Source organism: Ochotona princeps, chromosome 20 (assembly GCF_030435755.1).
Source record: "Ochotona princeps isolate mOchPri1 chromosome 20, mOchPri1.hap1, whole genome shotgun sequence".
Taxonomy (NCBI): Eukaryota; Metazoa; Chordata; class Mammalia; order Lagomorpha; family Ochotonidae; genus Ochotona; species Ochotona princeps.
Genome location: NC_080851.1, coordinates 24,398,490 through 24,423,722, shown reverse-complemented (window position 1 = coordinate 24,423,722; position 25,233 = coordinate 24,398,490). Strand labels below are relative to the sequence as shown.

Genomic DNA, 25,233 nt, shown 5'->3' with positions numbered 1-25,233 from the left:
GGTTAAACCCAGGAGCCAGGAGCTTCTTCCAGGTCTCCACATGGGCCCAGTCTGGGAGTGTCACCAGCCAAGGTGCTTACTGTGGTCAGACACACGTCTCCCCTTGTTTTCTATGGTGGAGCTATTACCAGCTTGAGCCACTAGAGTTGTATGTGTGTGTCTCAAAAAGACAGTGGAGAATATTGAGTACCTTTGGCAGGAGAGCCCTGAGGTTGCCATCTCCTGGATTCTTGCAGTCAAGACAGACCCGCAGGCAGGACTCCCTGGGGCAGAGGGGCCAGGGCTGGGGGTGCCGCTCAGCCCCTCCCTGCTAGGAACACAGAGTTCACAGGGGCACTGTGTGCTGCCATGGCCGTGAATATTCACCTGTTTGTGTGCCCTGCGCAGGCTCCTGCCTATGCAAGCAGTCTCCTGGGAAGGGTGGGCAGAGGGCACTTGGGTGGCAGCACCAGCCGAGTGGACAGAGGGAAGGAAGGTGGGACCCAGAGCACCGGAGGCTGATCGAGGGACCCTACACCTGCCGTCCCCCTGCCATGGACGCCTGGGTGTGGAAAGCCTGCCTGTTGGGCTTGCTACCTGCTGTGAGTAGACGGGTCAGACTCACCCGCAGCACCTGCTGGACTTCAAATAGGGGAGATACAGAGCATTCGGTGTCCCCACAGTGTAGGGTGGGCAGTGTCCAATGCCTCCCCAGAAAGGGGGACAGGTTGGGGCGTCTGGCTTCCTGCTACCCTCCCAGCCCAACACTTCTCCCCCAGGCAGCTGTCCCTGACTCAATTTTGATTATGAAAGTGCCCTCTTTGGCATCTGGCTGTGCCCTCTGGGGCCTGCAGGGACCCAGTCTGTCCCCACAAGCTGCAAGGTCAGGTCCTCTGCCCCTCCGTGAGCCTGCTGCTTCCCTGAGCTCTGTGTCCCTATCCATTCCTCCAGGAAGTTCTCCAGATCTCTCCCCTGCCCATCTCTCAGACTCCCTGACCTATACTTGAATCCTATGGTGACAGTGTGGGAGCCTGGGAGGGACAGGGCTCCGCAGCATCATGGAAGAGACAGGGACAGCAGGGCTGGGGCTTGGCTGAGTAAGATGGATCTGAGGCCGGCCCCAGAAGAGCTCAGCTACCTTTCTCCCTACCCCACCATGCATGGGGGTAGAAAGGGGATTCTGTTTTGTCACCCATGGGCTCTGAGCCCTAGGGGACAAGGCTGAGCGCTAGGTCTGGGCACCCATGGCATAGAAAGTGACACCTGCCGCCCAGGGCTCCCAGGGGAAGGCAGCAGACGAAGCCCAGGCTGGATTGGGGACAAAAGCAGCTGGAGACCTGAATGACTCCCTCCCTATCGGGGCGAGTTAGTGGGGGTGACCCCACCTTCTGGGCTGGGCCTTCAGGTTCTCTCCTGGCCTCCTCAGCCTGCTGTGAGGTCCCTGCATCCCTGCTCCCCACCCCGTGGTCACTCGCTATCTGTGGTCCCCAACCTGGCAGCTCAAGCACAGACCTCTGCCTGATCCTGCCTTTCATCCATCCACCTCCCCGATGTCCTTCAAACACTCCTGAGAGCAGCTTGAGTCAGCCGGGGTTTAGCATCAGCACCAGAAAGGCCCATGAGTCAGCTTTGTGGGTACCCTCATGTCACTGGGACGTGCAGAGACCCCAGCAGGGGACCCCCACAGGCGGGGCTCACCCTGTACACTCTTCCTGTCAGGTGTTGGGCCAGATGCACCCCGAGTGTAACTTCATCACCAAGTTACAAGAGGACGAGAACACCTGTCTCCACGCAGCAGGGGAGACACCTAACGCCACCCTGGGTATGGGAGGGCTTGGGTGGGCGGTGGTGGCCTTGAGGACCCCCAACTCCTCCCCGCCCCAGCCTTGTGGCCTCCACCACAAGGTGGGCGGGTGTCTCCACTCACAGCTCTCTGTCTAGGCTGTCCGCAGATCTGGGATGGGCTGTTGTGTTGGCCCGCGATGGGCTCCGGCGAGTGGGTCACCCTCCCCTGCCCAGAGTTCTTCTCTCACTTCAGCTCAGTACCAGGTGAGGGGCTCTGAGGGTGTGGGGGACAGGTGAGATGCCGTGGAACACGTGGCTGGCTCTGGGGACAGGCAGACCTGGGTTTGGGTACTGGATTGCCCTGCTCCTGTGTGGCCTAGAGAGTGCTAACACAGTGGGCCGTGGTCCCCGGGGGTGGTCATGGATGCTTCCAGTGTGTGGCTGCCCAGTACAAGAGAGGCTGGGACGAGAAGCCCACTGCTCAGCCTCGTCTGTGCAGGGTGGACCATCCCTTGGGGGCACAGAGCAGGTCTCCTCTCTTCCCTGCTGCCCCTAGCATGGTGGAGGTCCAACTTGGGGTTTTTCTGTTTCACTGATGGTGCTTTTAAGACCAGAGTTTGTCCCAGGACCCGGCCCCTGGAAGAAGGTGTACCTGTTGGTCCCTGGCTCTCTCAGCCCTGCCTGGGATTGGGACTGAGCTGTTACGGAGACTGTTGCTTGCCTTGCAGGGGTTGTACAGCGGGACTGCACGGTCACGGGTTGGTCCGAGCCCTTCCCGCCTTACCTCGTGGCTTGTCCGGTGCCCCTGGAGCTGCTGATGGAGGAGGTAGGAGGCTACTGCACGCTGGAGTATTTGCATAGTCATTATAGCATTTGGCCAGCAGAGGGCGGGACTGTGTCAAGAGTACAGGTCTTTTGCTAGTTCTTTGCCTAACCCCCCTTTAAAAGATTTATTTTATTTTTATTGGAAAGTCAGATATACAAAGAGGAGGAGAGACAGAGAGGAAGATCTTCTAACCGATGATTCACTTCCCAAGCGGTTGTGACGGCCGGAGCTGCGTCGATCTGAAGCCAGGAGTCTCCTCTGGGTCTCCAACACGGGTGCAGGGTCCCAAGGCTTTGGGCTATCCTCGACTGCTTTCCCAGACCACAAGCAGGGAGCTGGATGGGAAGCAGGGCCACCGTGATTAGAACAGGCGCCCATATGGGATCTTGGCACGTGTAAGGCGAGGACTTCAACTGCCAGGCTACTGCGCAGGGCCCCTTTACTTGGAGGGGGGAGCTTCTCCTGTCTCCTTGACAAATAGCACCTCCAAGGTGTGGAGCTTTAGGCAAAGCCAGGGCTGCGGGAAGCCTGAGGCAAGCTCCTCGCTTCTTGGGTTCTTGGTCCTTGGTCTACAGAGCAGGTTGCACAGCTGTGGTATGGGCTGAGGAGAGAAGTGTGGTCAAGGCCCCCTCACCTCAGCCAGCACAGTTCCCTCCTGTATGTGCAGCTGGGATTTTGGCAAGGTCCCTCCTCAGCCATCATTCTAATTCTCTGTTCCCCTCCAAGCCCTGAACGGTAAAACATGAATGTGCCCACTTCTCAGATAACAAGAATGAGCTGCAGGGCACCAGTGAGTGCTGTGACCCACAGGAGGGCTGGGGTGGGACCAGACCTTGGTCCTGCTCCCTTTAGTTGCCTGCCCGCCCCCACCCTCTCCAGCTCCGTCTCTGCGGAGCAGACTGGCCTGATCGATCCAGACACGTGGGTCTGGGAAGTGTTGTCCCAGCCTGCTGGTGGCTGTCCCCTTCCTATGGGAACATTGTGTTCCCGAGCTGGTGAGCAAGCTGGATGTCAATAAACAGCCCCATTTCCTCTTGGGCTCTTGTCATTCCCCAGGGAAGTGCCACAACCTCAAGCGGCCCCCCTCCCTGACCTGTCCCTGTCCCCACTCTCCCTTGCCAGCAGCTCGAGTGGGAGACTGGGTGGTTGCTGAGGGCCAATGCCTCGGTGCACACAGGGAGCTCCCGCAGCCCTGACACAGCCCTCTGCACCGACAGGGAAGCCAGAGGGGGCCTCACAGCTGCACCTGCTGGTTGGCGGGCCTGCCTCTCCCCAGGGCCGGCGGCTGAGCCGTCCTCCTTCTCTGTACTCCCCAGAACACTTACTTCTCCACCATGAAGACTGTCTACACCGTTGGCCACAGCCTCTCCAGTGTGGCCCTGGCCGTGGCCATGGCCATCCTACTCTCTTTCAGGTGGGTCATCTTCAGCTCCTGTTCTGCAGCCCTCTCTGGCTCCCTAGTGCCTGGAGTTGTAAGTCTGGGCGGTCAGGAGGGTCCCAGGCCCTGGCACCCTCCCACCTACGCAGACCCACCCCTACATACTTCCGCATTTGTCCAGGTGGGGCTCACTCTGCTGCTGCAGTAGCCCCTTTATCTCTGCGGTTTTGGTTGCAACTGCAACGCCAGCTGGGGATCCCCTGTTATCTCTGCAGCCTTCAGAGGCCCAGCTCCCCGCTCGCCCCCCAGGGCCCAAGTCCTACTGGGTCCCATGGGTGAGAGCCTCTCTGACCTTCTTCCTCGGATGCCTGGCTGTGCCCTCTGGGGACCACAGGGATGCTCTGGGGTGTGTCTCCCAAGTTTGCTCTTTGTATGAGCAGTGCGGCCCTAGAACTTGCTTGTACCCTTCCCTCGGGGTGCCCACGGGCAGCACCTGCCCTTGCTGCTCTGTGTCCCCAAACGGGGAGCTCCCTGAATTCAGGCTCCAGGCTTTCCCTCTATTCCTCTCCTGACAGTGAGCCCTGGGGCAGCTGTGGGCAATGTTAGCCTAGAGGGCTGTACTGCAGCAGGGCTAACATTGAAGCGTCAAGTTCAGCTCAGTAGCATTAGCTTCCATTGCACTGCTCACCCCAAGGCCCAGCCAGACCCCACCCACCTGGCCTTCTGTTCCTCACACGCACACCTGCCCCTGCAGGAGGCTGCACTGCCCCCGGAACTACATCCACACGCAGCTGTTTGCCACCTTCATCCTCAAGGCGGGAGCTGTGCTGCTGAAGGACGCCATGCTGTTCTCTGGCGACGGGACTGATCACTGTAGCTTCTCCACGGTGCTGGCTCTGGAGCAGGGACGAGGGGTGGACAGGCGATCCTGTGGGCGTGGCCCTCACTCCTTTGTGGCCAATCATAGAGCAGGAAAGCACCCCCCCTTCCCTTCTTCTGCCTTCCTGGACCATGGTGTCAACCACACCTTTTCTATGTTGCACCCTCCATCTCCACGTTCAACCATACCACCTTTCACTGTGCCCAGCCACTTGTCTCACTTCCCACCACCCCCAAGCACAACCCTCCAGGGCTGAGTAGAGCTGAATCCTTCTGGAAAGCCTGTGGGACCACCAGGTGAAGGAAGAGCTGGGAGGAAATCAGAGAGGACTTCAGGGAGGAGGTGGCTTTGGAGCTAGGAGTGGAAGTCACGATGGGGAGATGGGGAGGATATGTCCAGTGGAGGGTCAGCACTTATGCACCCAAGCCCCTGCTCCCAGGTTCTGTGCAAGGTGGCCGTGGCCACCTCCCATTTCGCCACCTTGACCAACTTCAGCTGGCTGTTGGTGGAAGCCGTCTACTTGAGTTGCCTCCTCGCCTCCCCCTCACCCGGCTCCAGGAAGGCTTTCTGGTGGCTGGTTCTGGCTGGCTGGGGTAAGCACAGAAGCCTGTTGGGGCAAGGCAGGGTTGGGGGCACGAGTGGGGAGGTGGGGGCCTGGGGGTGCCCCAGTTCTGGTCATCTCCCTGAAGGAGGCCCCCTGTGGTCCGCAGAGGGGAGGGGCTCGTAGTAGTGTGGGTCTTGGACCCTTCTGAAGTCTTCCCTCCGCCCCACAGGGCTGCCCCTGCTGTGTATTGGCACGTGGGTGGGCTGCAAGCTGGCCTTCGAGGATGCCGCGTAAGTCTAAGTGGCCACCTCATCACACCCACAGTGGGCCATTTGGGCTATGGGAGGCGCAGCACCTGTCTGGTGCTTGCCAGGCTGGGTAGGAAGCAGCGTGGAGGGTGGGGTGAGGAACCAGCCTGTGGACAGCACAGCATGGGAGGGCAAGAGAAGGGGCTGGAGTCTCAGGGTGGACTTCCTGGAGGAAGAGGCTACCAACTGAGCTATTGCAAAGAAGTTCAACCTTGGGTAAACCCAGTTTGGAAGTGGGGCGAGAAGACTGTGGAGGGAGTGGTGGGCTGGGAGCTGGTGTGCAGCCCGTGGGGGTGTGAGGTGCAGGTAGTGGGGCAAGTGCAGGGGTCATGGCAGGCAAGGACTGCATTCTTGTCACCCAACCCCATTGCTCGCCTGCTGGTCAACAGCTTCTGCCTTTTTTGTAGGTGCTGGGACCTGGACGACAGCTCCCCCTACTGGTGGATCATCAAAGGGCCCATCGTCCTCTCTGTTGGGGTCAGTTCCTGACTGGGATTATTTAGCATCTACCGTCAAAGCCAGGGGTGGTGTCCGTGGGTGCTGGAAACCTGCTGCCAGAACACTGAGTGTTGGGAGTGCTGATTGTCCATCATCCACCCGGCAGTGAGTGGCTGGATGGGAAGGGCAGGCTCTCTCCTAGAAGACTTGTACACGGCAGGTGCACAAAACAAGCCAAGGCATCTGGGAGGTGGCCGTGGGCAGGGACAGGGTCTGGCTCAGCCCCTGTTGCTCTTGGTTCTGCACAGGGAAGGGATCCCGAGCCCTGCCCCACCTTCCTGGGTCTGTGTGGGGACCTCTGGGGTCCTTGGCACGGTGCTCTGCTGGTCTGCACGTCTGTTTGCTGCCCATCCAGGTGGTTCAGGAACTTGGGGGTTCCTACTCTCAGCTCCACCCCTGGTCACCAGGGCCTCTCCTTAGCCTTGTCCTTCACTTTCTGCTCCCTCCCACCTTACATCCAGGTGAACTTTGGGCTTTTTCTCAATATCATCCGCATCCTGCTGAGGAAACTGGAGCTGACTCAGGGCAGCCTCCACACCCAGGCTCAGTATTGGTACCGTGAGTGTGCATGGGTGTGTGCCTGCATGTATGTGGGGGAGCGCACAGACATGTGTGTGTACTATGTGCATGTGCTGGTGCATACGTGTACATAGATATGCGGGAGTTTGTGCATACATGTGTATGTTGGAGACCCACAGGGAAGAGATTCGCCATAGCTCTGTGTCAGTTGGTCCCCTCTGCACTCCCAATGAGAGGATGCATCTGGCCCTGCTCTCCAGAAGGCCACAACACGGGAAGGATGGGCACTCCCCATGGCCTCTTACCAGGCCTCACCTTGGATGGGTGCTGGGATCCATGTCTATGGTGACTGGGGGAAGGAGAGTCTTCCTAGATGGGAGTGGGGTGAGGGTGACCAGGGGAGACTTCTGGAAGGAAGTGGTCTTTGAATGCGATTTGGGCAGAAAAAAGGAGATAGCAACATTTGGAGAGGGCACCGCGGGGTTCAGGGCCCTGCAGGTAGGAAGCCCAGGTGGGCTGTGCGGAGTGGAGTGGATGTGAGGAGCAGGTGGAGAGTGAGTGGGGGCAGGCTGCTCCTGGGGGCTTCCACCAGCCTCGGGGGCTGGCTCTGCCTCTCTTGTAGGCGTCTCTCCAAGTCCACACTCCTTCTCATTCCACTGTTTGGAATTCATTATATCATCTTCAACTTCCTGCCTGACCACACAGGCCTGGGCATCCGTCTGCCCCTGGAGCTGGGCCTGGGCTCCTTCCAGGTGAGGCCTCTCCCCCATCCCCACACCTGAGCATCCGTGGGCAGGAGGGAGGGGCTCCCATCCCGGGGCCTGGGCTGACTTTGGGGTGGGGTAAGGTTATTGTTCATTCAAGTATCCCACCGTCCACCTGTTATCCCTCTCCTAGCCTCAGTTCGATCTGTTACCGAACATCTATTTTGTGCCAGGCCAGGGACCCTTGAAGGGGGAAGAGGAAATCAAGTGTGGGAGTGGGGACGAGAGTGTAGCCTCAGCAGGTTGACTTGGACAGTTTGCCTGGGACACATGCTTGGCACATAGTCCTGGCGATTGCCTCCAAGTTCCCTTGGCACAGACTCCTGCCCTCTCCACACCTGGGGTGAGTGGGACAAGGTGTAGGACTCACTGAGGCCAGGCCAGTGTTGTGATGGGGCCCTTCCTCTTGACCCATAGGGTTTCATCGTTGCCATCCTTTATTGCTTCCTCAACCAAGAGGTGCGTGATCTTTCTGCCCACCCCTTCCTCATCAACTCTTGCCTCCGCTTTCCTTGCCCAGGCCCTGCAAATCCCATCTCAGGCCATCTTGCCTTTTGGGCTCCTTTGTGGGTGTTGGTCCTGAGCTCCTGGATCAAAATGAACCTGAATGCATCAAGGACAGAGGGGGTGGCCAGAATCATTGGCGAAAGAGCTGAGGTGGCATCTGGCCAGGAGCTCTGGAAAGTGTCCCTAAGACACTTTCAGAGGACACAGTGCTACTGGGAAAGACGGGAACTGAAGGAAGTTGGGAGAGATGTGCACAGAAGGGGGGCAGTGCTCAGCAGTGGCCACCCCGGCCATCCTTGCTCCGTGTCTGTTGTGCTGGCACAGCCCCTCCCTGTACCTTTAGGCTTGCTGGCACCAAGTAGCAGAGTGGTAGCAACACCTTGCTAACTTTCTTTCCTTCCCCCCCACCGGCAGGTGAGGACTGAGATCTCCCGGAAATGGCACGGCCATGATCCTGAGCTTCTGCCAGCCCGGAGGACACATGCTAGGTGGTCAGTGCCTTCCCCGCAGGGACAAAGGTGCTGACAGCTGTATGCTAGGCTGCCCACCACATGCAACCTCCACAAGATGCAATGGCAACATACAACTGCCATATCACAGAATCACCCACAGCATGCAGCCCGCAACCGCACCTGCCCTCGGGCAGCTAGAGTGCCCCCCAACCCCGCTTTCCTGGGAAGAAAGAGACCCATGGGAGCCTCTGGAACTGGCTTCCCTCCCAGCTGCTGCCCAGCCCTGGGCAGGGCTCTCCCTTCCTCTACTGTCTCTTTCTGGAGCCCCTTCCCCCTCCTTTGCTGGCTCCTTCTCCTGGACAATGAGGCCTGGAGGAGCCAAAGAACTTGTCAGCGAGCACATGGCAGGTGAGGGCGAGTGACTGTGCCCCCATCTCATCCCCACGGAAGCATCTCCACCATTGGAGTTGACTTGGAACTCATAGCTGCGGTTCCCATTGCGTCGCCATCACCTGTTTGTGTCCCGCATCCTTGCTCATCCCTGGCCACTCTGCTCCTGTTCTGGCAGTGTGTGCATTTTGTCCAATCCGGTCTCCGAATTTCTTCTCCAGTGTGTGTGGCCACACTCTGCCAGCATTCTCCCGGGGCCAAGAAGTGATTTGTCTGTGGGCAGCAGCCCTGTTGCATTGTTGTTCCAGTGTGTATTTTCCTGGGGGCCAATGGACAGGAGCCCTGTGCTCTGAGCCATCTGAAGTGGAGCTGCTCCAACTCTAGGACTCACTCTTCCTCCTGTACCCCAGCCTTGCTACTCCCCACCCCAAGTGAGGGCCCCTAACATACCATGGCCACACCTCCAACCCCTTCACCCATCCTCCTGGCAGGGTTGAAGAGTGAGATGCACAGGGCACCGTCCATGGGGACCTGCCTGTTAACTGAGGGGTAGGGAAGAGATCTCAGGATAGAATTTAGGCAGAAAGCGCTCCACATGTGAGATCTCTCCTCTTCTTGGTCTATCTACCCCAGACCTGGCCTGTGCGACTCAACTCAATGCCCCTGCCTCCAGGAAGCCTTCTGTCACTGCGGCCACCTTTCCCACCATTTGCCCTCCTGCATCCTCTGCCCTTTGGGATGCTGGCTGGGTGCACTTGCCTTGTTCTGACCCTGGCTGTTTTCCTCCTGGTCCCCTGTTTCCAAGAGTGGGAACCCTCCCTTTAGCACTCAGTCTCTAAGTTCTCTTCCACAGCCTGCCTGGGTCAGATTTCCTTAATTTTACACTGCAAACAGGAGGACCAGGAATCCTGTGTGGGGGCCAGGGCACAGGTGTGCACCTGATGGAAAGGGTAGAAGGGCATGCAGCCCCTGACAGTCGTGAAGGCCCTGCCGAAAGGGCACACAAGAAGGTGCAGCTGTCTGTCACCTTCTTGGTCAGATGGATGTCAGAGGGTGGGCCTGGCTTGAAGTTCCCCTGTGCCGATACAGCTCTTCCTCCTGGTTCAGCTGTAAACTTCATTCACTTTATAGATATGGAAGAGACTGACAAAACGGGCAGGCCACAGGATGTAGTGAGTTAAGCCACTGCTTTGGATGCCGGCATCCCATATGGAAATCCTGGCTCCTCCCACTAGTGCACCTGGGAGGCAGTTCCTGATGGCTCACGAAGTTGGGTTCTTGCCACCTATGTGGGAGACTCAGTTAGAGTCCTCCTGGCTCTTGACTTCAGCCTGGCTCTAGCCCTGGCTGCTGCAGCCATTTGGGAAGTGAGTCAGCAGTCAGAAGATCTGTCTGTATCTCTGCTACTCTGCCTTTCAAATAAGTAAATAGATTGTTAAAAAGTCAGCCATTATTTCATTCCCTAAAGACCTATTAGTGAAGGGGTCGGCATGGTGGCTCAACAGGCTAATCCTCTATCTGTGAGCACTGGCGTCCCATATGGGTGCCAATCTGTGTCCTGACTGCTCCACTTCCCATCTAGCTCCCAGCTGATGGCCTGAGCAAGCAGTAGAGAATGGCCCAGGAACCTTGGGACCCTGTACCCATGTGGGAGACCCGGAAGAAACTCCTGGCTCCTGGTTTCAGATCAGCTCAGCTCTGGCTGTTGTGGCCATTTGGGGGAGTGACAGTGGATAGAAGACCTCTCTCTCTCTCTCTCTCTGTCTAAATTTCTGTAAATCTGCCTTTCCAATAAAAATAAATATTTTTAAAAAGACTTAATCAGTGATAAGTTGTGTGTTTCCTGATTCTTTTTCTCAACATTTTTGAAATATCCTGAACCACACTCTATTTATAAGTTTGCACCTTGTTTTTTTATGCCTAAGAACAACATACATGATACACACATGTGACCAATGAACACATGGAAAGATGTTCAACGTCATTAGTTGTTAGTGCGAATCAAAACTACAAGGAGAGACCGTCTCACAGGCGTGTGGATTCACAGTTGGAGGAAGTGGACATTCACACGCGCTGGCAAGGATGTGGGGAAATTGGAGACAGAGTGGTGAGAACACAGAGGGAGTAGCAGCTTGGTAAAAAGCTTGACAGTTCCTCCAAAGTCCAGAGTCAAGTTACTCAGCAAATCCACCCCAGGGTGTGTGCAGCTTGATACTGACTCCTGTGTATGGATGTCCATAGCATCCTTATTCCCAGGAGTGTCAAGAAGTAGAAGTGCCTGAGCCTCCATCAGTGCTTAAAGGGATGAACCAAATGTGGCAGGTGCATTCAACAGAGTGCTATTTCATAATAAGGTATAGCCAGATAGATACTCATACAATGAAACATGAAAAGCTTTACCAGTCAAAATCACAAAAGGCCACCCATTGCATGATCCCATTGGTGCAAAGTATCAGAAACAGGGGACTCCAAGGAGACAGGGTCAGGGATCACTGGGGCCTGGAGGCGGGGGTGGGTGAGCGACTGCTATTGCACACAGTATTAAAGGGAATGGTGTCAAAAATTTCTGGAATCAGGTCATGATGATAACTGCCAGTACTCTGATGATGTGGAAGCCACGGAGTCCCACATCTCAAGGGTGAATAGTCTGTGACTTCTGTCTGTGTACAACCTCTAGGTTTAAGAAAGAGAACGTGTGAGTCAACTCTAAGGCCAGGTGGGGCAAGCTGCCACTTGGCAAACAGCCTCCCAAAATCCAATCTTGTGTATTCTCGTTCAGCGTGTAACGGTTCTACCACACGATTATTGTCATTGAAACGTCTTTGTCTCTCTGAATTCTAACCTATGTCTGCAGTGTATTAGTAGTGGTGCTAGCACACTGGTGTCTATGTGTGTGTGTATCTTGGTGTTTCATTCAGCTTAAAAAGAAAGATTTATTTTGTTTTTATTGGAAAGTCAGATATACAGAGAGGAGAGACAGGGAGAAAGATCTTCCATCCAATGGTTCGTTCCCCGAGAGGATGCAATGGCTGGAACTGAGCCGATACAAAACCAGGAGCCCGAAGCCTCTTCGTGGGTGCAGGGTCCCAAGGTTTTGGGCTGTCCTCCACTGCTTTCCCAGGCCACAAGCAGGGAGCTGGTTGGGAAGTGGGGCCGCCAGGATTAGAAACGGTGCCCATGTGGGATCCTGGTGTGTGTAAGGTGAGGACTTCAGCCTCTAGCTTTGTTAGTGTGGATGCTATTGGCTAACATTTTCAGTTAGAGTTAGTTGTCCATGCGGGCAGTGGATTTACCATTAGTGAGTGGTTAGTGGCCACTGAGTTTAGCTGCTGGTGGTATTTGCGGTTAGTTTACAGTGTTAGCAGTAGTGGATGCTCCGCCCCACTCCTGGCATTTTCTCTTTGGCTGTCCGCCTCCCTCTTGGACCCTTGAGTTCCCGCCTCTCCTTTCGACTCTTTTACGCTGCGGTTGTGCACTGAGGCAGCAGTGTGGGTCCTCTCTCCAGGCCATAGCTGTTCTGTATGAGCAAGAGACATCTGAGAGGCTAAAATGATGGCAGGTGGTGATGGGGGTTGAGGAGAGCAATCTTCTCCGCAGCCACCAGGTGGCAGAGTAACTGCGGCCAAGGACTCTGGCGGGGAAGCCTGTGCCCTGGGAAAGTGGACGCTGCAGGTGGATTCAGGACTGGGGCTTGACCTGGGGCTGGGCTCTTGGTGGAGGGAGGCGCTGCTGGTCTGGCCAGCAGAGCCGGAGTGGGAGAGTCCTGAAACAGGAGAAGGATGAGGACCAGACCCAGTCCCGGGGTCAGAAGCAGACGAGAAGAAAGTGAGGAGGAACAGACACGAGACACAGTGCCTGTGGAGCCTCTGCACCCATCTGACCTGGAGTGCATGTGCCTGGGAGAGCAGGGCTTCCCACCGTCCATGCCAGCGTCTGCTTCCAGATGGCCCCTTGGGTCCGCAGCACAGAGTTCTCTAAAGGGAAGGAGGAGCTCCACTCACTTCCTGCTGTGGGTGGTGGAGGGAAGATTAGAGTGGGAAGGGGTGTTGGGGGATAGTCAAGGGTTCTGGGCAGATACCCAGGGAGCACCTGAACCTGGAGTGAGCAAGGTGTATGGGGCTGACTTCTGAGACAGTGGAGTTCAGAGGACAGAGTAGGGGTAGGGATGGAGGGCAGAAGCAGTCAGGGAAGGCTTCCTGGAGGAAGGCTGGAGGGCTTAGGGATGGATGGGGGACTAGACTTTAGAACCCTCTAGGTTGCATGGTGGCCACTTCCACCATCCACTGGGCAGGACGTAAAGAAATTAGCTAATGTGAGCTTGAGGAGCGAGGTTTAGAGGGAGGGTGGTGTCAGATCCGATTCTGGGGTGCTGGATGGAGGGTCCATGGGTCACATGAGGTCCTTGACCGGAGACACAGGATTGGCTGCACAAGCAGTGTGCACTCCCCAAGTTCTCTGATTTCTGGCTTGTCTGTGACCATCCTGCATACACTCCACCAGATCCCAGGGCCCCCAGCCCAGAGCCCCAAAAAGTTTGACAGTGGACCTCCAAGCCAGAAGCTGAAATGAACATCCCTGAATAGCTTCTCCCGGCTGTGTAGTGGACTACTACAGCTGCTGGACTGAGTGGATCCCCCCTGCCCAGTATGGGTGGGCACTAATCCACTCCTGGGAACCTCCGACAAGTACATACTCGAAGGAGTGCTGGATTTGAGCTTTCCGTGCCCCGCAGCCTTGTTGTTCTGCCCTTGGCACACCTGCGCCTCTGGACTCCTGGATGTCCACTCTGTTGATAGCTGGGTCCTCCTAAGTTCACGAGTGGGTCCCACGTGACCGAGCTAATGTCTTCCTAGGCAATATCTGCATCAGTAGCTCTCACGGGGGCACTGCCCCTGGAGAACCCCTGATCTGCACAGTGGGGGTGCAGGGGTGGGTATGGGATGGGAGTATTCTGATTGCATCAAGCTATGCCCACATGGTGAAGGATTTCAGGTGGTTCGCCTGTTCCCCAGGAGGCCCAGGACCGTCCCGCCCCAAGCCCCTGCATCTCTTCTCCTGCGTCTTCCTCTCAGGGTTATTCCAGTAAGGATGCACCTTCCCAGATGCTACTGTGTTTGGGAGGGGGCTGTGTGACCTTGAACTCCCGGGGAGATGGCAGGTGTTGACCCAGGTGCACCAACTCTCCTGGGCTCCGGCTTCCCTCCAGGGATTGTGAGAGCAGGCAAGGCACCTCTCCCCCTCCCTCACTCCCTCTTTGCCTCCCTCCTTCCTGCAACCCTGCTCACATTCCCATGGTTACAGGCTGGGAAAGGCTGCCATGGTGGCATTGCCATGGCACCGATCTGGCCCACGGTGCTGCTGTGCTAGCACTGGCATGGCGTAGCTCTGGTCTCTCCCGGGCACAGGGCTGCCTTAGAGGCATCTCCTGAACATCAGGGGACTGTGGGGTTGTAGGACAAAGGGGTTGAAGGGGCTGGCCCTGCCTGCTCAGGCAGCAAACCCCAGTATGTCAGCTGGCCCCACCCATTCTGGCCTGTGTCCTCACCTTGCCCAGACCAAGCCCTGCTGCTGTCCACAGTCCGCTTACTCAATCATTGCCCTAGTTGGGTACAGCCTGAGCCCTCCACCCTGGTCCTGCAGGGATGGGCTTCAGTCTTCTGATGCCCAGCACCCCACTCTGAGCACCCTGGGTTTCTAGAGAGTACAGTGAGGAACAGCAGACAGAAGCTCTGACAGGTGTAAGGGGCAGGGAACAGCAGCAGGTGGGATCCAGGCCCGCAGGGTCATGGGGCCTCAAATGGCAGAGGTTGGCAGGCAGGCAGGCAGGTGCCCCCGGTGTAAACAGTGGGTGTGGACTAGAGCATGCAAAAGGCCAGAGGAGACTGGAGCACATGACCTGTTTGATCGAATTAGACCTTTCAAAAATAGCATATCCGTGTATGCAGAAGTTTCTGCAGGTTTGCTCTGTGCCATCCTGGGCTCAGGAAGAGTCTGGGAAGATACGGGGGTGGGGTGCAGAGGGGAGGTTAGCAGGAAGCTGTGCCAAGGTCCAAGAAAGCCCCCATAGAAAGGTACCCCACCCCAGCCTCACAGCCTGTGTCCAGCTGTGTCCAGCTGTGTCCAGCCTGTGTCTAACTTGGCAGGGCCTTCAGCTAGCTCCTCTGCAGTTTCTAGTGATGCCTGGCAGCAGCCCCTCTATCTGCAGGGACGTGCAGCAGCCTCAGGGCCTCCATTCCTTTCCTCCCCCACTGCCAGTGCCACAAGCCCAAAGTGAGCCCACTCCCCTCTCACTGGGCCTCCCAGTGCCCGATTGGTCCTTCAGGATACATCTCACAACTCACTCTTCTGCTATGTATATCTGAGACCAACCCCCATCCATCCCACTCTTCTCACCCCTGTGCTCTGCTGTGGCTGCCTGCTCCCTGGAACTGTCCCTTGCAATCCTCTGCCCCAGCACCTGTCATGGCTGCCTTTCCCCATGTAGCCTGGGCATGCCAGCACAGTGGCTGCTTCCCAATAGGAGCTGGTCCATGATCACATTCCTGTATTGTCTTCTTCATGGCACACAGCGGAAGTTCCCGTCGACTTGCTGCGGGCCGCAGCTGCACCCCATCAGCTCCCCCCGTGAATGCGGAGGCGGCAGTTGTGGAACCATTGCTCCCTGTGGAAATGTGGGGGGAGGGACCCCTGAGCCTGTGGCCGCATTTGTGTCACCTACCCCAGTGCAGAGCCTCCTGTTAGGTGTGTCTCTGTGTACTCCATGTATGGACCCTTTATTTCACATCTATTGATGATTGCTTTGCTAGCACTGAACTCAAGAGGTAGCATTGGCACCACGCTGGCTTGGCACCTCCGCCTGCCATGCAGGGGACGTCACAGCCTCCTTGTCCTTAGCTGAGCAGCTGTGTTTCTTCTGTCTCCTCTGTTTGGGGCCCATTTGAAAGAAGGAAACCACGAAAGCCAAAAAGCTGCATGGAACAGACAGCTCGCTCACTGTCCATAACAGAGCAGGGTGGGGGAAAGCGTATTCTCCGTGTGCTGGCAGCAGGGCGACCCCCAGACGCCCGCTGCACGTGTGTACATGGGACCACTCGTGTGGGTGCTGCAGGAGGGGTGAGCCCCAACTTGCAGACCAGAAAGCAGGAGAAGTCTCAGACAAGGGCTCTGCTGTGACGTGCTGCGATCGCACATGGCATCTGTGTTCTGAGTTTACGGCTGCTCCTCCCATCTTGTTCCTTGCTGTCCTCCTCTGCATCTGAACAGAGCCAGACATGCACACATAGCGCTAAGGGGTCCTCAAAGACGAAGGGAGGGTCATTTCTTCTGGTGTCTCTCCCTTGGGAGCCAGAGGTAACGGTGAAGGAAGGTTCCAGAAGGAGAGTAGGGACAGTAGACATCCTTGTCTTGCAGCTTCCAAACTACTGTCCTCTCTCCACCCCCCGGCTATCAGACCTGTCACCTGCCATGGAGGCTTGCGTGTGCAAGTGTGGCTGGGAAAACTCTGGCTCATGGGGCTGACAGGGGACTGGCCAGTGTGACGGAGCCTGGCTGAGTGAGGTCCAGACCCTGTGCTGGGAGCTGATGTGCATGTGTCCCTGAGTGTGCAGGCACGTGTGCAGGCACATGCCCGAGCCCTGCTCCACCGAGGCCTGCTGGCTCACAAGCAGCTGGAGAGCTCGCTGTACTGACAGGGCCTGTAATCATGGGAAATTACCGAGCCCAGAACTAAAATTAAGGCTGCTGCTGCTGCCGTAAGACCTGTTTACAGAGCCGAATGCCTGCAAGAGGCCTGGGGAGGAGGCCCAGCTGGGAGCTGGGACTGCTGGGGGTGATGGGAACAAGGACTGGCCTGGGAGGCCATGGAGGGTGTTGCGGGGGGGTGGGAGGAAGAAGGGGACATCCTCCAGTTTGCCAAGGACCTGTGCAGTGCCTGGTGCCTGCTGGCTCATTTCTATGTTCTCTCCTATTCTTTCCTCTTACCAGCTCTGCAGGACAGGTGGGGCCCTTCTTGTCCTGCCAAGAGGATTGTATGCTCCGCGGGGAAGTGATGTGTTCAGTTCATGCACAGAGCAGAGCCAGGGGGAATGCAGGCTGTTTGACCCCAAGGCCTACGGGGCAGGAGCCAGTAGTGGAACCTGTGGAACTGAGCAGACAGGGGTCTTAAGAGAGCCTTGATTCTGTTTAAACTTTTTATCTACTTCTTTGTCAGTCATCTGTATCACCTCTATCAAGCTGACCTATCAGTGAGTGAGAGGACACCACCATTCACTGATTTATTCTTCAAATGCTCACCAACGCCAGGCTGGCACCCAACTACTCCAAATGCCAGAGCTACCTCCTAGGATCCGTTAACAGGAAACCATTCAAGTTAGAAGCCAGCACCGGGACTTGAACCCAGGTACTTGAACCACTAAGCCTGACTCTTAAGTTTTAGTGTTTGTCTTTGGGGGAAGCCCCTGTCGCATGGCCTTAGCACATTTGTGTGGGAACCCACAGCTCACTCCTGGGAGGAAGCAGTGCCCCAACCCCATGTCTACTCCCCAGCATAGACCCTGCCACAGTGCCAGCCTGACCTGGCGAGTGGGCAGCAGCATGAAAGTGCACTAGGGTTGGGCCTGAGCCTCCCCATGAGGATGGTCACCAGAACTCTGTGGTACTTCAGGGTCCCCACTTTGAGCCTGAGAAACAGGTTCCTGTTCCCTGGGGTCAGCGAGCAGGTGGCAACTCCTAAGGGATGCCTGAGGTCTGAAGGGACTCCGGAAGGGGTGTGGCTGGAGGGAGTCGGGGACTGACATGTGTCTGTACTTCTCCCCACCCCATTAGCTCACAGGCATAGGGGCTGACGAGGGAGAAAGTTCAACCTCATGCCCCATGTGCCGTTGCTAGGCACACAGCCTGCTGTAATTGCCTGCTACTGGGCAATAAACTTGATCCTGGGAGTGGATATTTGACAAGAGTTTTGAGATGCTGCGTGGGACCTCACACCCCATCCTAGTGCCTGGAGGTGAATCTCAGCTCAGGTTCAGACTCCAGCTTCCTGCTAATACAAGCCCTGGGATACAGCAGGTGACGGCAGTAATTATACCCTGCCCTCATGCGGGTGACCTGGGTTGAGTTCCATGCTTCTGGGCACGTTGGGAGTGAACTGGTGAATGGTAGCATTTCTCTCGCTGCCTTTAAAATAAACAAAAGTGTGAGTAATGTAAGAATGATGATGACACCCAGTACCTTTTAGTATTTACAGATTTTATATGTTTTACAGATGACGTCGTCATCGTCGGTCCACATTTTGCGAGGAAGCTGAGAGCTCAGTTGATTTGTGCGTAACTGCCCAGCTGGGAGGTCAGGGGCACAGCTCCAGGCTCAGTCCCTACTTTGCCTCTTTTGGGTCCCCAAGTTCCTCGGTCCTGCCCCTCTGCACCATGTGGGTTGCCTGGCAAGCAGTCCTCTGGTCTCTGCCTAGGTATGTCCAGTGCAGTGCTCATGGCTTGAGTGGCCCCTGGGCAGCGGGGCACAGAAGGTCAATGGACATAAGCACCCATGCCAGGCCCTTCAGGGACCGGGAAAGGATGGTTGCCATGAGATGTACTCAGCCCCAGCCACCTCCTTTCTGCCACCCTGAGCCAGGCTCTGCCAGGTCCTCTCCACCTGCCTGTAGCTCTGCCTCCTAGTCCTGAGCACCAGGAAGGCAACGATGGGGTTTGTGTGTGACGGGGTTTGTTTGTGTGCCTGGCCCTCCCTGATCGCCTCCCCTCCTCTTTGCTACACCCTGCTGGTGGTTCCTGCAAGCTCCTCTCCGAGGCCCTTAGCCTTTGGGAGTCTAATTGAAAACAGCTTCTTGCTGTTGTGACCCGGAGGCTTAGCTGGGGCTGTGGGCCGGAAGGGAGCTGGCCGTTTTACAGCCCGCCTGTTGAGCAATCGAGGGGCTGCTCAGGGCTCAGCCAAGGACAGCCCTTCTCCATTTCCCTTCCCCCACTCCACCCCATCAGGTTTCCTCATGGCCACGGGCTTGCCGATACAGATACAGATACGGATTCACCCAGGGAGACCCTCACTCCTTCCCAGCATGGCTCAGGGCCAGCAGCACCTGCCTCTTGGTCGCTATTACCCTCTCCCCCTGGCCTCCCCTGCCACAAAGCACTGGCCCTGGGCGCAGCCTTCAAAGCCCCCAGGCCCTATTTTCTGTGGCTTTTCCCTTCTCAGAGGCCACAGCGTCCAGAGTGGGTTGGCAGTTTGGCGTTCACTGGACCTAGGTTCTAGCCAGGGCTGAAGCCACAAAAAGAGCCTGTGGCCCATCAACTTCTGAGTCCATTGTACCTCGCTTCCCAAGTAAACAAACAATGAGCAACTATGACTCAAAATAAATGTAACTCTGTTAGGCCCTCTAGTAGCCCCTGCTCCCTTCCGAGTGGCCTCACCTTCTTTCTTCAACTCACTTGGTTCCAGCCATAATGGCCTCTTCCTGGCCATCCCAGCCTCAGGGCCTTAACACATCACTTCCCAGGCTACTGTCAAGCTCATTCCTTCACCTGGGTGAGGCTTCCTCCCTACCCCAACCCACCCCACCTCTGCTGCCTCCTGCACATCCAACATCCTTTGCACATCTTCACATTTTGCCCATGCCACTCACTCCCACCACACTGTGAGAGTGCCATGTAGTGCACCCTTTCCCATCAGAGTATAAGCTTCCCAGGGCTAATCTGTGCTAACTGTTCAACTGTGCCCAGCAGGCTGTGGGCACAAAGTACTGGAGAGAGAGAGAGAGAGAGAGAGATATGCTGGGGGCTATCATCCCTGTGTGTGAAGGTTGTATGAAAAATGAAGAGAAAAAAAAAAAACACACCAGCGTAAGTGGAATTGGATTAGAACAGCTGTAGAGAGGCGGAGGATTCCAGTCTCTCCCATGAGCTCTCTGACGCTTCTCTGGCGAATTCCCGGAAACCAACAGCACGCCCAGGGATCTTCCTGGTATGCCTCTGCTTTGCTCTCGGCACCCATGCCAGGCCCTTTAGGGACCGGGAAAGGATGGTCCCCACGTGATGGACTCACGCCCAGCCACCCCTTTTCCCCACCCTGAGCCAGGCCCAGCCATGCCAGCAGCACACCTACTGGAATCTAGACCCGGTCTGGCAGTTCTTTGGGCTGGTTGCTTTTCCCACTTGAGGCTCATGATTTGTAGTCCTCTAGGGCAATGGAAGGGTAAGCAGGCAGTGGGGCAGGGAGGACAACATAGGGGAGAGGGGATGTGGGCACTGTGGGTGCCCCCATCCTGCCAGTCCAGGGTGGCCTCCTGGGCACGCATGTGTGCTGGTTTCCATTCTCGCCACTCTCCAAGGCACTGGAAGGGCTAGCAGAAATCAGGAAGCTCGTTTTCCAGACATCACTGCTCATCTTGACCAGTTTCATCCTCCCCATCTCTTTCTTCCTTCAGAATCCTCAGAAACATAAGGACACCGGGACAAGGGCAGGGACTTGCCTGGGACTTTGCAGACAATACGAGGTGATTGAGCAGGAGCTGAGAGCAACATAGGGCTCCCCATCTTCCAACCCCAGGCCCTTGGACAGCCCAGCTCTGTGGAGCCCCAGGGTGTGGCCTCCAAGGGTTGCCTCTGAGGCTTCCCTGGCCCTGACCCTGCTAATCCTTCAACCCTTCCGCCAGCATGGCTGGGGCCAGGGAGCTCAGAGCTGGGGACTGTGGGGGCTGGGTGGAGGCGTGGGAGTCAAGGCAGAGCCTGTTCCCACTGGTGAGTTTACACGCATGCCTTGGCCCAAGCGGAGGGCTGCCTGGCCCCACCCCATGCTCTCTCTGTGGATGCGCAGTCCTGCAAAGACCGCAGCCACCCTTGGGGACACCCCCTAATGAGGCACAGGAAAATGCATCTAGAGGGGCTGTTGTGGGTTCCAAGGTCCCACCTCTGCCTGCTGCAGCTAGGGGAGTGGAGCTGGGAGTGCCCAGGTCCTGGATGCCCAGCATCCAGCTAAGCTCCAGTGACCAGATTCTTATTCCCAGCCTGTGCTTGCTCTTGGTTTTCAAGTTTCTGCTCTCCTGATCCCTGCACCCAGGTCTCCAGGGTCAAGTCCTCTGCTTCTCTAGCGGGGGCTTTGCTTGTCCCCCTTTGTCTACTTTTAGATGACTCACCCCAGGATCCCTTCATGGCACACCTGGGCCCCAGACAGGGCTGCTCATCCTGGTCATTCATTTCTTTATGTGTTTACTCCACAACTTTGATGGATTCTCTGGGGTTCCATATCTTGGGCACCAAGCTGCACAAATGCAAATCCAGGAGCATGCCTTTGTGCCAACCTGGCTCAGACCTTTCTCCATTCACCCCATTAAATCCTGGCTCTCCTGCCCCAGCAAGTCACAGAGCTGCCCTCCCTCTACCCCTCTCCAGGACACTGGAAGCTGACGCAGTTTGGGAACATCTGGAGCAGCTGCTAGCCGTCCGTTTCCACCCAACAGGCCCAGGGTCAGGGCTCAGTGGGGCAGGGGTGGGGATGAGGAAGAGCAGCAGTAGACCCAGCAGGAGGCCTCTGGAACAAGTTTCCAGAGCCAGCAACCAGGCCCCTCCCCAGACTCTTGCTTCTCTTCTATCCTCTGCTTTCTGCCCTCCTAACTCTGTGAGGGTCCCTGAGCCTGCCCTGCATGCATCCTCTGTAGGGCTGGCCTGGCTGGAAGACAGCTCTCCCACAGGAAGCCTAGGTTGAGCACAGGGGTGTGTGTGGGGGGGAGGGTAGGGAGCAGGGTAGAGCTAAAGACAGTGGGAGAATAGGGGCTATGGAGGAGGTGATTACTGCCTGGGACTCAGAGGATTCCAAGGCAGGACTGAAAGGACCCACCGAACTGGGGTGTGATGCAGCAGGTGGAAGAGGGAGTGGAAATCCAAGAGGATTAGCACTGAGTCTGGGTGCTTTCGGTGGAGTCCGGGCAGCCTGCCGCACACACCAATCCTGGGATGACCTTTGCACAGGGCCAATGGGTCAGTTACCATGGCTTTTGGTAACTGTTTGAAAAATCTTGCCATCTCCCCTGAATTACCCAGCACTGCCTAATCCATTTCTGATCCAGCATACTTTCCAAGAAGCAAATGATGCAACCACTCCCTCTGCATGTGGTTTCAAGCCCCAGGTACAGTCATCGAGTTGTAGACTGAACCGCAGAGCATGGTCTCCGGACTGCTTTAATGAATGCACTTGCCTCTGTTCTCGGGCAGGGTGGTTGTGGTCTAGTTCGACAAGACTTAGGATGTGATGAGTAGAAACTTACTCTTACCCCAGCTGCTGTGATCACAACTTAAGAATGAGAAGTATATGGCTGGTGTCGTGGCAGAGTAAGCTATCCACAGCACTAGTACCTCACTTGGGAGCACTGGAGCCAAGTCCTGCCTGCTCTACTTCCCATTCAGCTCTCTGCTTGTGTACCTGTGAAGGTAGCAGGGGGATGGACCAAGAACTTTTACACCTGCCACCCACAGGGGAAACCAAGACAGAATTCCAGGCTCCTGGCTTCTGCCTGGCCCAACCCAAGGTGTTGCCATGTGGAATGTAAACCAGCAGATAGAATCTCTCTTTCCCTTTCTCTCTTTATCTAGCTCTCTGCCTTTTGGACAAAGAAATGAATCTTTAAAACTTGGAATCTGTTATGCGTTTAGCTTCCTACGGCTTAACCATCTTAGAGCATGATGAACACAAGACTTTGGATCAAGCGATGGCTGGATTAGAAGGAGCTCGCCCAGGTGGGCTCTGAATGGCATCTGTATGAGAAGAGTCCCTGGGCAGCTTGGCACACCATGCCTGCCACTCTGAAGGGCGTTGCCTAAGAAGAAGTAACCCTGCAGGTCACCTTGGTCTTGAACTTTCAACCTCTGGAATGACAAGGCAGCCACTGCCTGTCATTAAAGACACCTTCCATGATCTCCTCCAGGGGTCATCATGGCATACCCTGTGTTTACCTAGAGACCCAAACCAGGAAAGGCAAACACACCATCAGGGTCAGAATCCTGGTTTGTCATTTCCCATGGCTTAGCATTTAAACTGCAGCAAGTGGAGTAGCGGAGTCCTTCATGTAAACTGGACAGGGTGGTCTTGAAAGGAAATCTGTGTCTCCTTGTTAAGTTGTATTTACTTTCGAGATCACAGGAGCGAAACAGACATATCGCTGTCACTTACGGGGGACCAGGCTTGGAGATGGAGCACTTGCTGACATCCTCAGGGACACTACAGAAACAGATGTGCTTTCTCCCTACCTGGAGTCGGCAGAAAGTCTATAAAGGAGACTCCATGAACATCCAGCAGACGCAGATGGAGTGGGCTGCTGTAGCTTCTCAGCCTGGGTGAATGATGGCCTGCCCATGGAATAATTCTAAACGCAGATGACCCCTTCCCATCTCAGATGACTGTGACATATCACATGCAACATCTGAATGAACCCTCATATGATACATATGACTGTTTGACTTGGCACAGGTCTGGCAACTGATAAGGAGGATGAATCATAGTGTCAGGTGGAGAAGGGACTAGAGCAGAAGCCCTCCAGGGAGGGAAGCCAAGGGTGGGTCTCCTTCCAAAGTGGAGGGACTTGAGTGCAAGGATTTGAGCAGCTCCGTACAGAGTGACTTAACTGTTCTTTGTGGTGTAAGAATTTCAGCTGGAGGAAGATAAGCCCTGTGGAATGAGTGATGATCGCAAAACCCAGGAACATTGGTGGAAGGCTATCACAGCCAACAGTGGCACACAATCTTCCTAAGTATTTCCAGACAACTTTGGAAAATCCTGGGATGGAAGGCTGCTGCCTGGAGGTCCATCTGTCTGCTTTCCCCTGAGAAACCACAGGCACGATGCCTCAGCTATGATTTCCTGCCCTGGTTCCTCTGCAGAGCTGGGAGAACTGGGTGTCCTGAGGGTGAATTCACCCTCTTGAACTGTCTTTTCTTTCTGCACCCAGTGTGGAGACACCTTCCTGTGCCCGTTGACATTGTTCAAGATCATATAATAGCCCGTGGACAGTGACAGAGGTGAATGGCGTCACCTCCTAGCAGAAGCTTCCAGAGCCGGGGTGAACTTGCCCATGTGTTTTATTCCTTCAGTCGGGTCATGGCAAAGGTCGACACCGGGCAAGGGGAGTGTCTGGCCCGTGGGCTGTATAAGATCTGCAAAGTCATTGGGTCTGGCTCTGCCAAGGCATCTGCAGGTGGGGCTCAAAATTCAATACATCTGTAATAGACTGTTAAGCTGATGACTGTGTGTAGCCCAGAGAATGATGTTATAAATATCTGAATGGCAGAAAACCACTCACCCCTGGGGAGTGGTGGCCGAGTCCTCCATCATCTGGGGCCTGCAACAAACTCCACCTCACCCATGGAGGGCTTGCAGTGTGAGTTCTATGGAGACCCATGAGTGTTAAGTCACTGAACTTTGCAGATTACTCAGTACTGCAGCCCGCTCCGTCTTAGCCTAACCGAGGCACTCCTGAAGTCACAATGTACAGTCATCTTCATGTCCCCAGGTACTACACCTATGAATTCAACCAACCGCTGAGAGAAAACACTAGAAAAGGTTTTGAGTTTGAATGCACGCACACACACAGACTTCTTGTCTTTATCTTCTAAATCCTGCAATATAACAGGAGTACCCACAGTATTTACATTGTGGTAGGCTTGCTAAGTTATCAAGAGACAGTTGAAAGTCTACAGGAGGGTGTGCCTGGGTTGTAGGAAATGATCACAGTATTTCTGATCAGGAACTTGAGCACCCACCAGTGTTGGTGAACATAGGGTTCCTAGAGTGAATGCAGGCAGATACAAGAGATAACTGCATAGAAGGATTTTATTCTTGACTTATGAGTGTGCAGATAGATAAGAGATACAGATTACAGAAACAGGTGTAGGGGGGAGTGTGAAAGGGGAAATCCCCGAGCCTATGGAACTATATCATGAAAAGTAAAAAATAAAAAAAGGTATAGATTATGGAGATAGATAGCAGATATAGATTATAGATATAGAAATATATCTATACAGATTATAGATATAGACATAATATATGTAGATTACAGGTACAACGGTAGCAGATATATTGATATTGACAGAAAGATTATAGATACAACACATAGAGAATATAGTTATAGAAGATATAGACTATAATAGAGATAGAAAACAGATACAGATTAGATATAGCTAGGTAGCATAGATAGATAGCTTATAGATATAGATTATAGCTATGGATAGTTGACAGATGTAGATTCTTGTTGTTATAGATAGAATATGGATATACACAGGTATCTTTGGTATTCTATGGATGTCTCAATTAAACCTCATTCTACAACCATTCTTTCTAGAGGCTTGCCTTTGCTATTCCCCAGGAACGCTGACCTTGTTCATGGTGTGTCATCTACAGTTTTCCCCTAA

At 55.3% G+C, this 25,233-nt stretch overlaps 1 protein-coding gene and 1 long non-coding RNA gene across 2 annotated transcripts; one reads left to right on the top strand and one right to left on the bottom strand.

The window, feature by feature from the left end:
- The first annotated feature begins 533 nt into the window (after window positions 1-533).
- On the top strand, window positions 534-8,901 carry GHRHR (growth hormone releasing hormone receptor). The gene is made up of 13 exons (XM_004582395.4): window positions 534-581; window positions 1,699-1,801; window positions 1,921-2,028; window positions 2,493-2,590; window positions 3,907-4,004; window positions 4,723-4,855; window positions 5,288-5,441; window positions 5,622-5,682; window positions 6,108-6,177; window positions 6,660-6,751; window positions 7,340-7,469; window positions 7,899-7,940; window positions 8,403-8,901. Exons 1-13 carry the CDS (start codon window positions 534-536, stop codon window positions 8,511-8,513), a joined length of 1,248 nt encoding a protein of 415 aa, XP_004582452.2. The 3' UTR covers window positions 8,514-8,901.
- Window positions 8,902-15,949: 7,048 nt separating this feature from the next.
- Window positions 15,950-22,214, bottom strand: LOC131482752 (uncharacterized). The gene is made up of 3 exons (XR_009247263.1): window positions 22,104-22,214; window positions 16,811-16,965; window positions 15,950-16,085 (listed from the first exon to the last, which is right to left on the bottom strand). It is a non-coding gene; the product is annotated as an uncharacterized LOC131482752 (long non-coding RNA).
- Window positions 22,215-25,233: the final 3,019 nt, after the last annotated feature.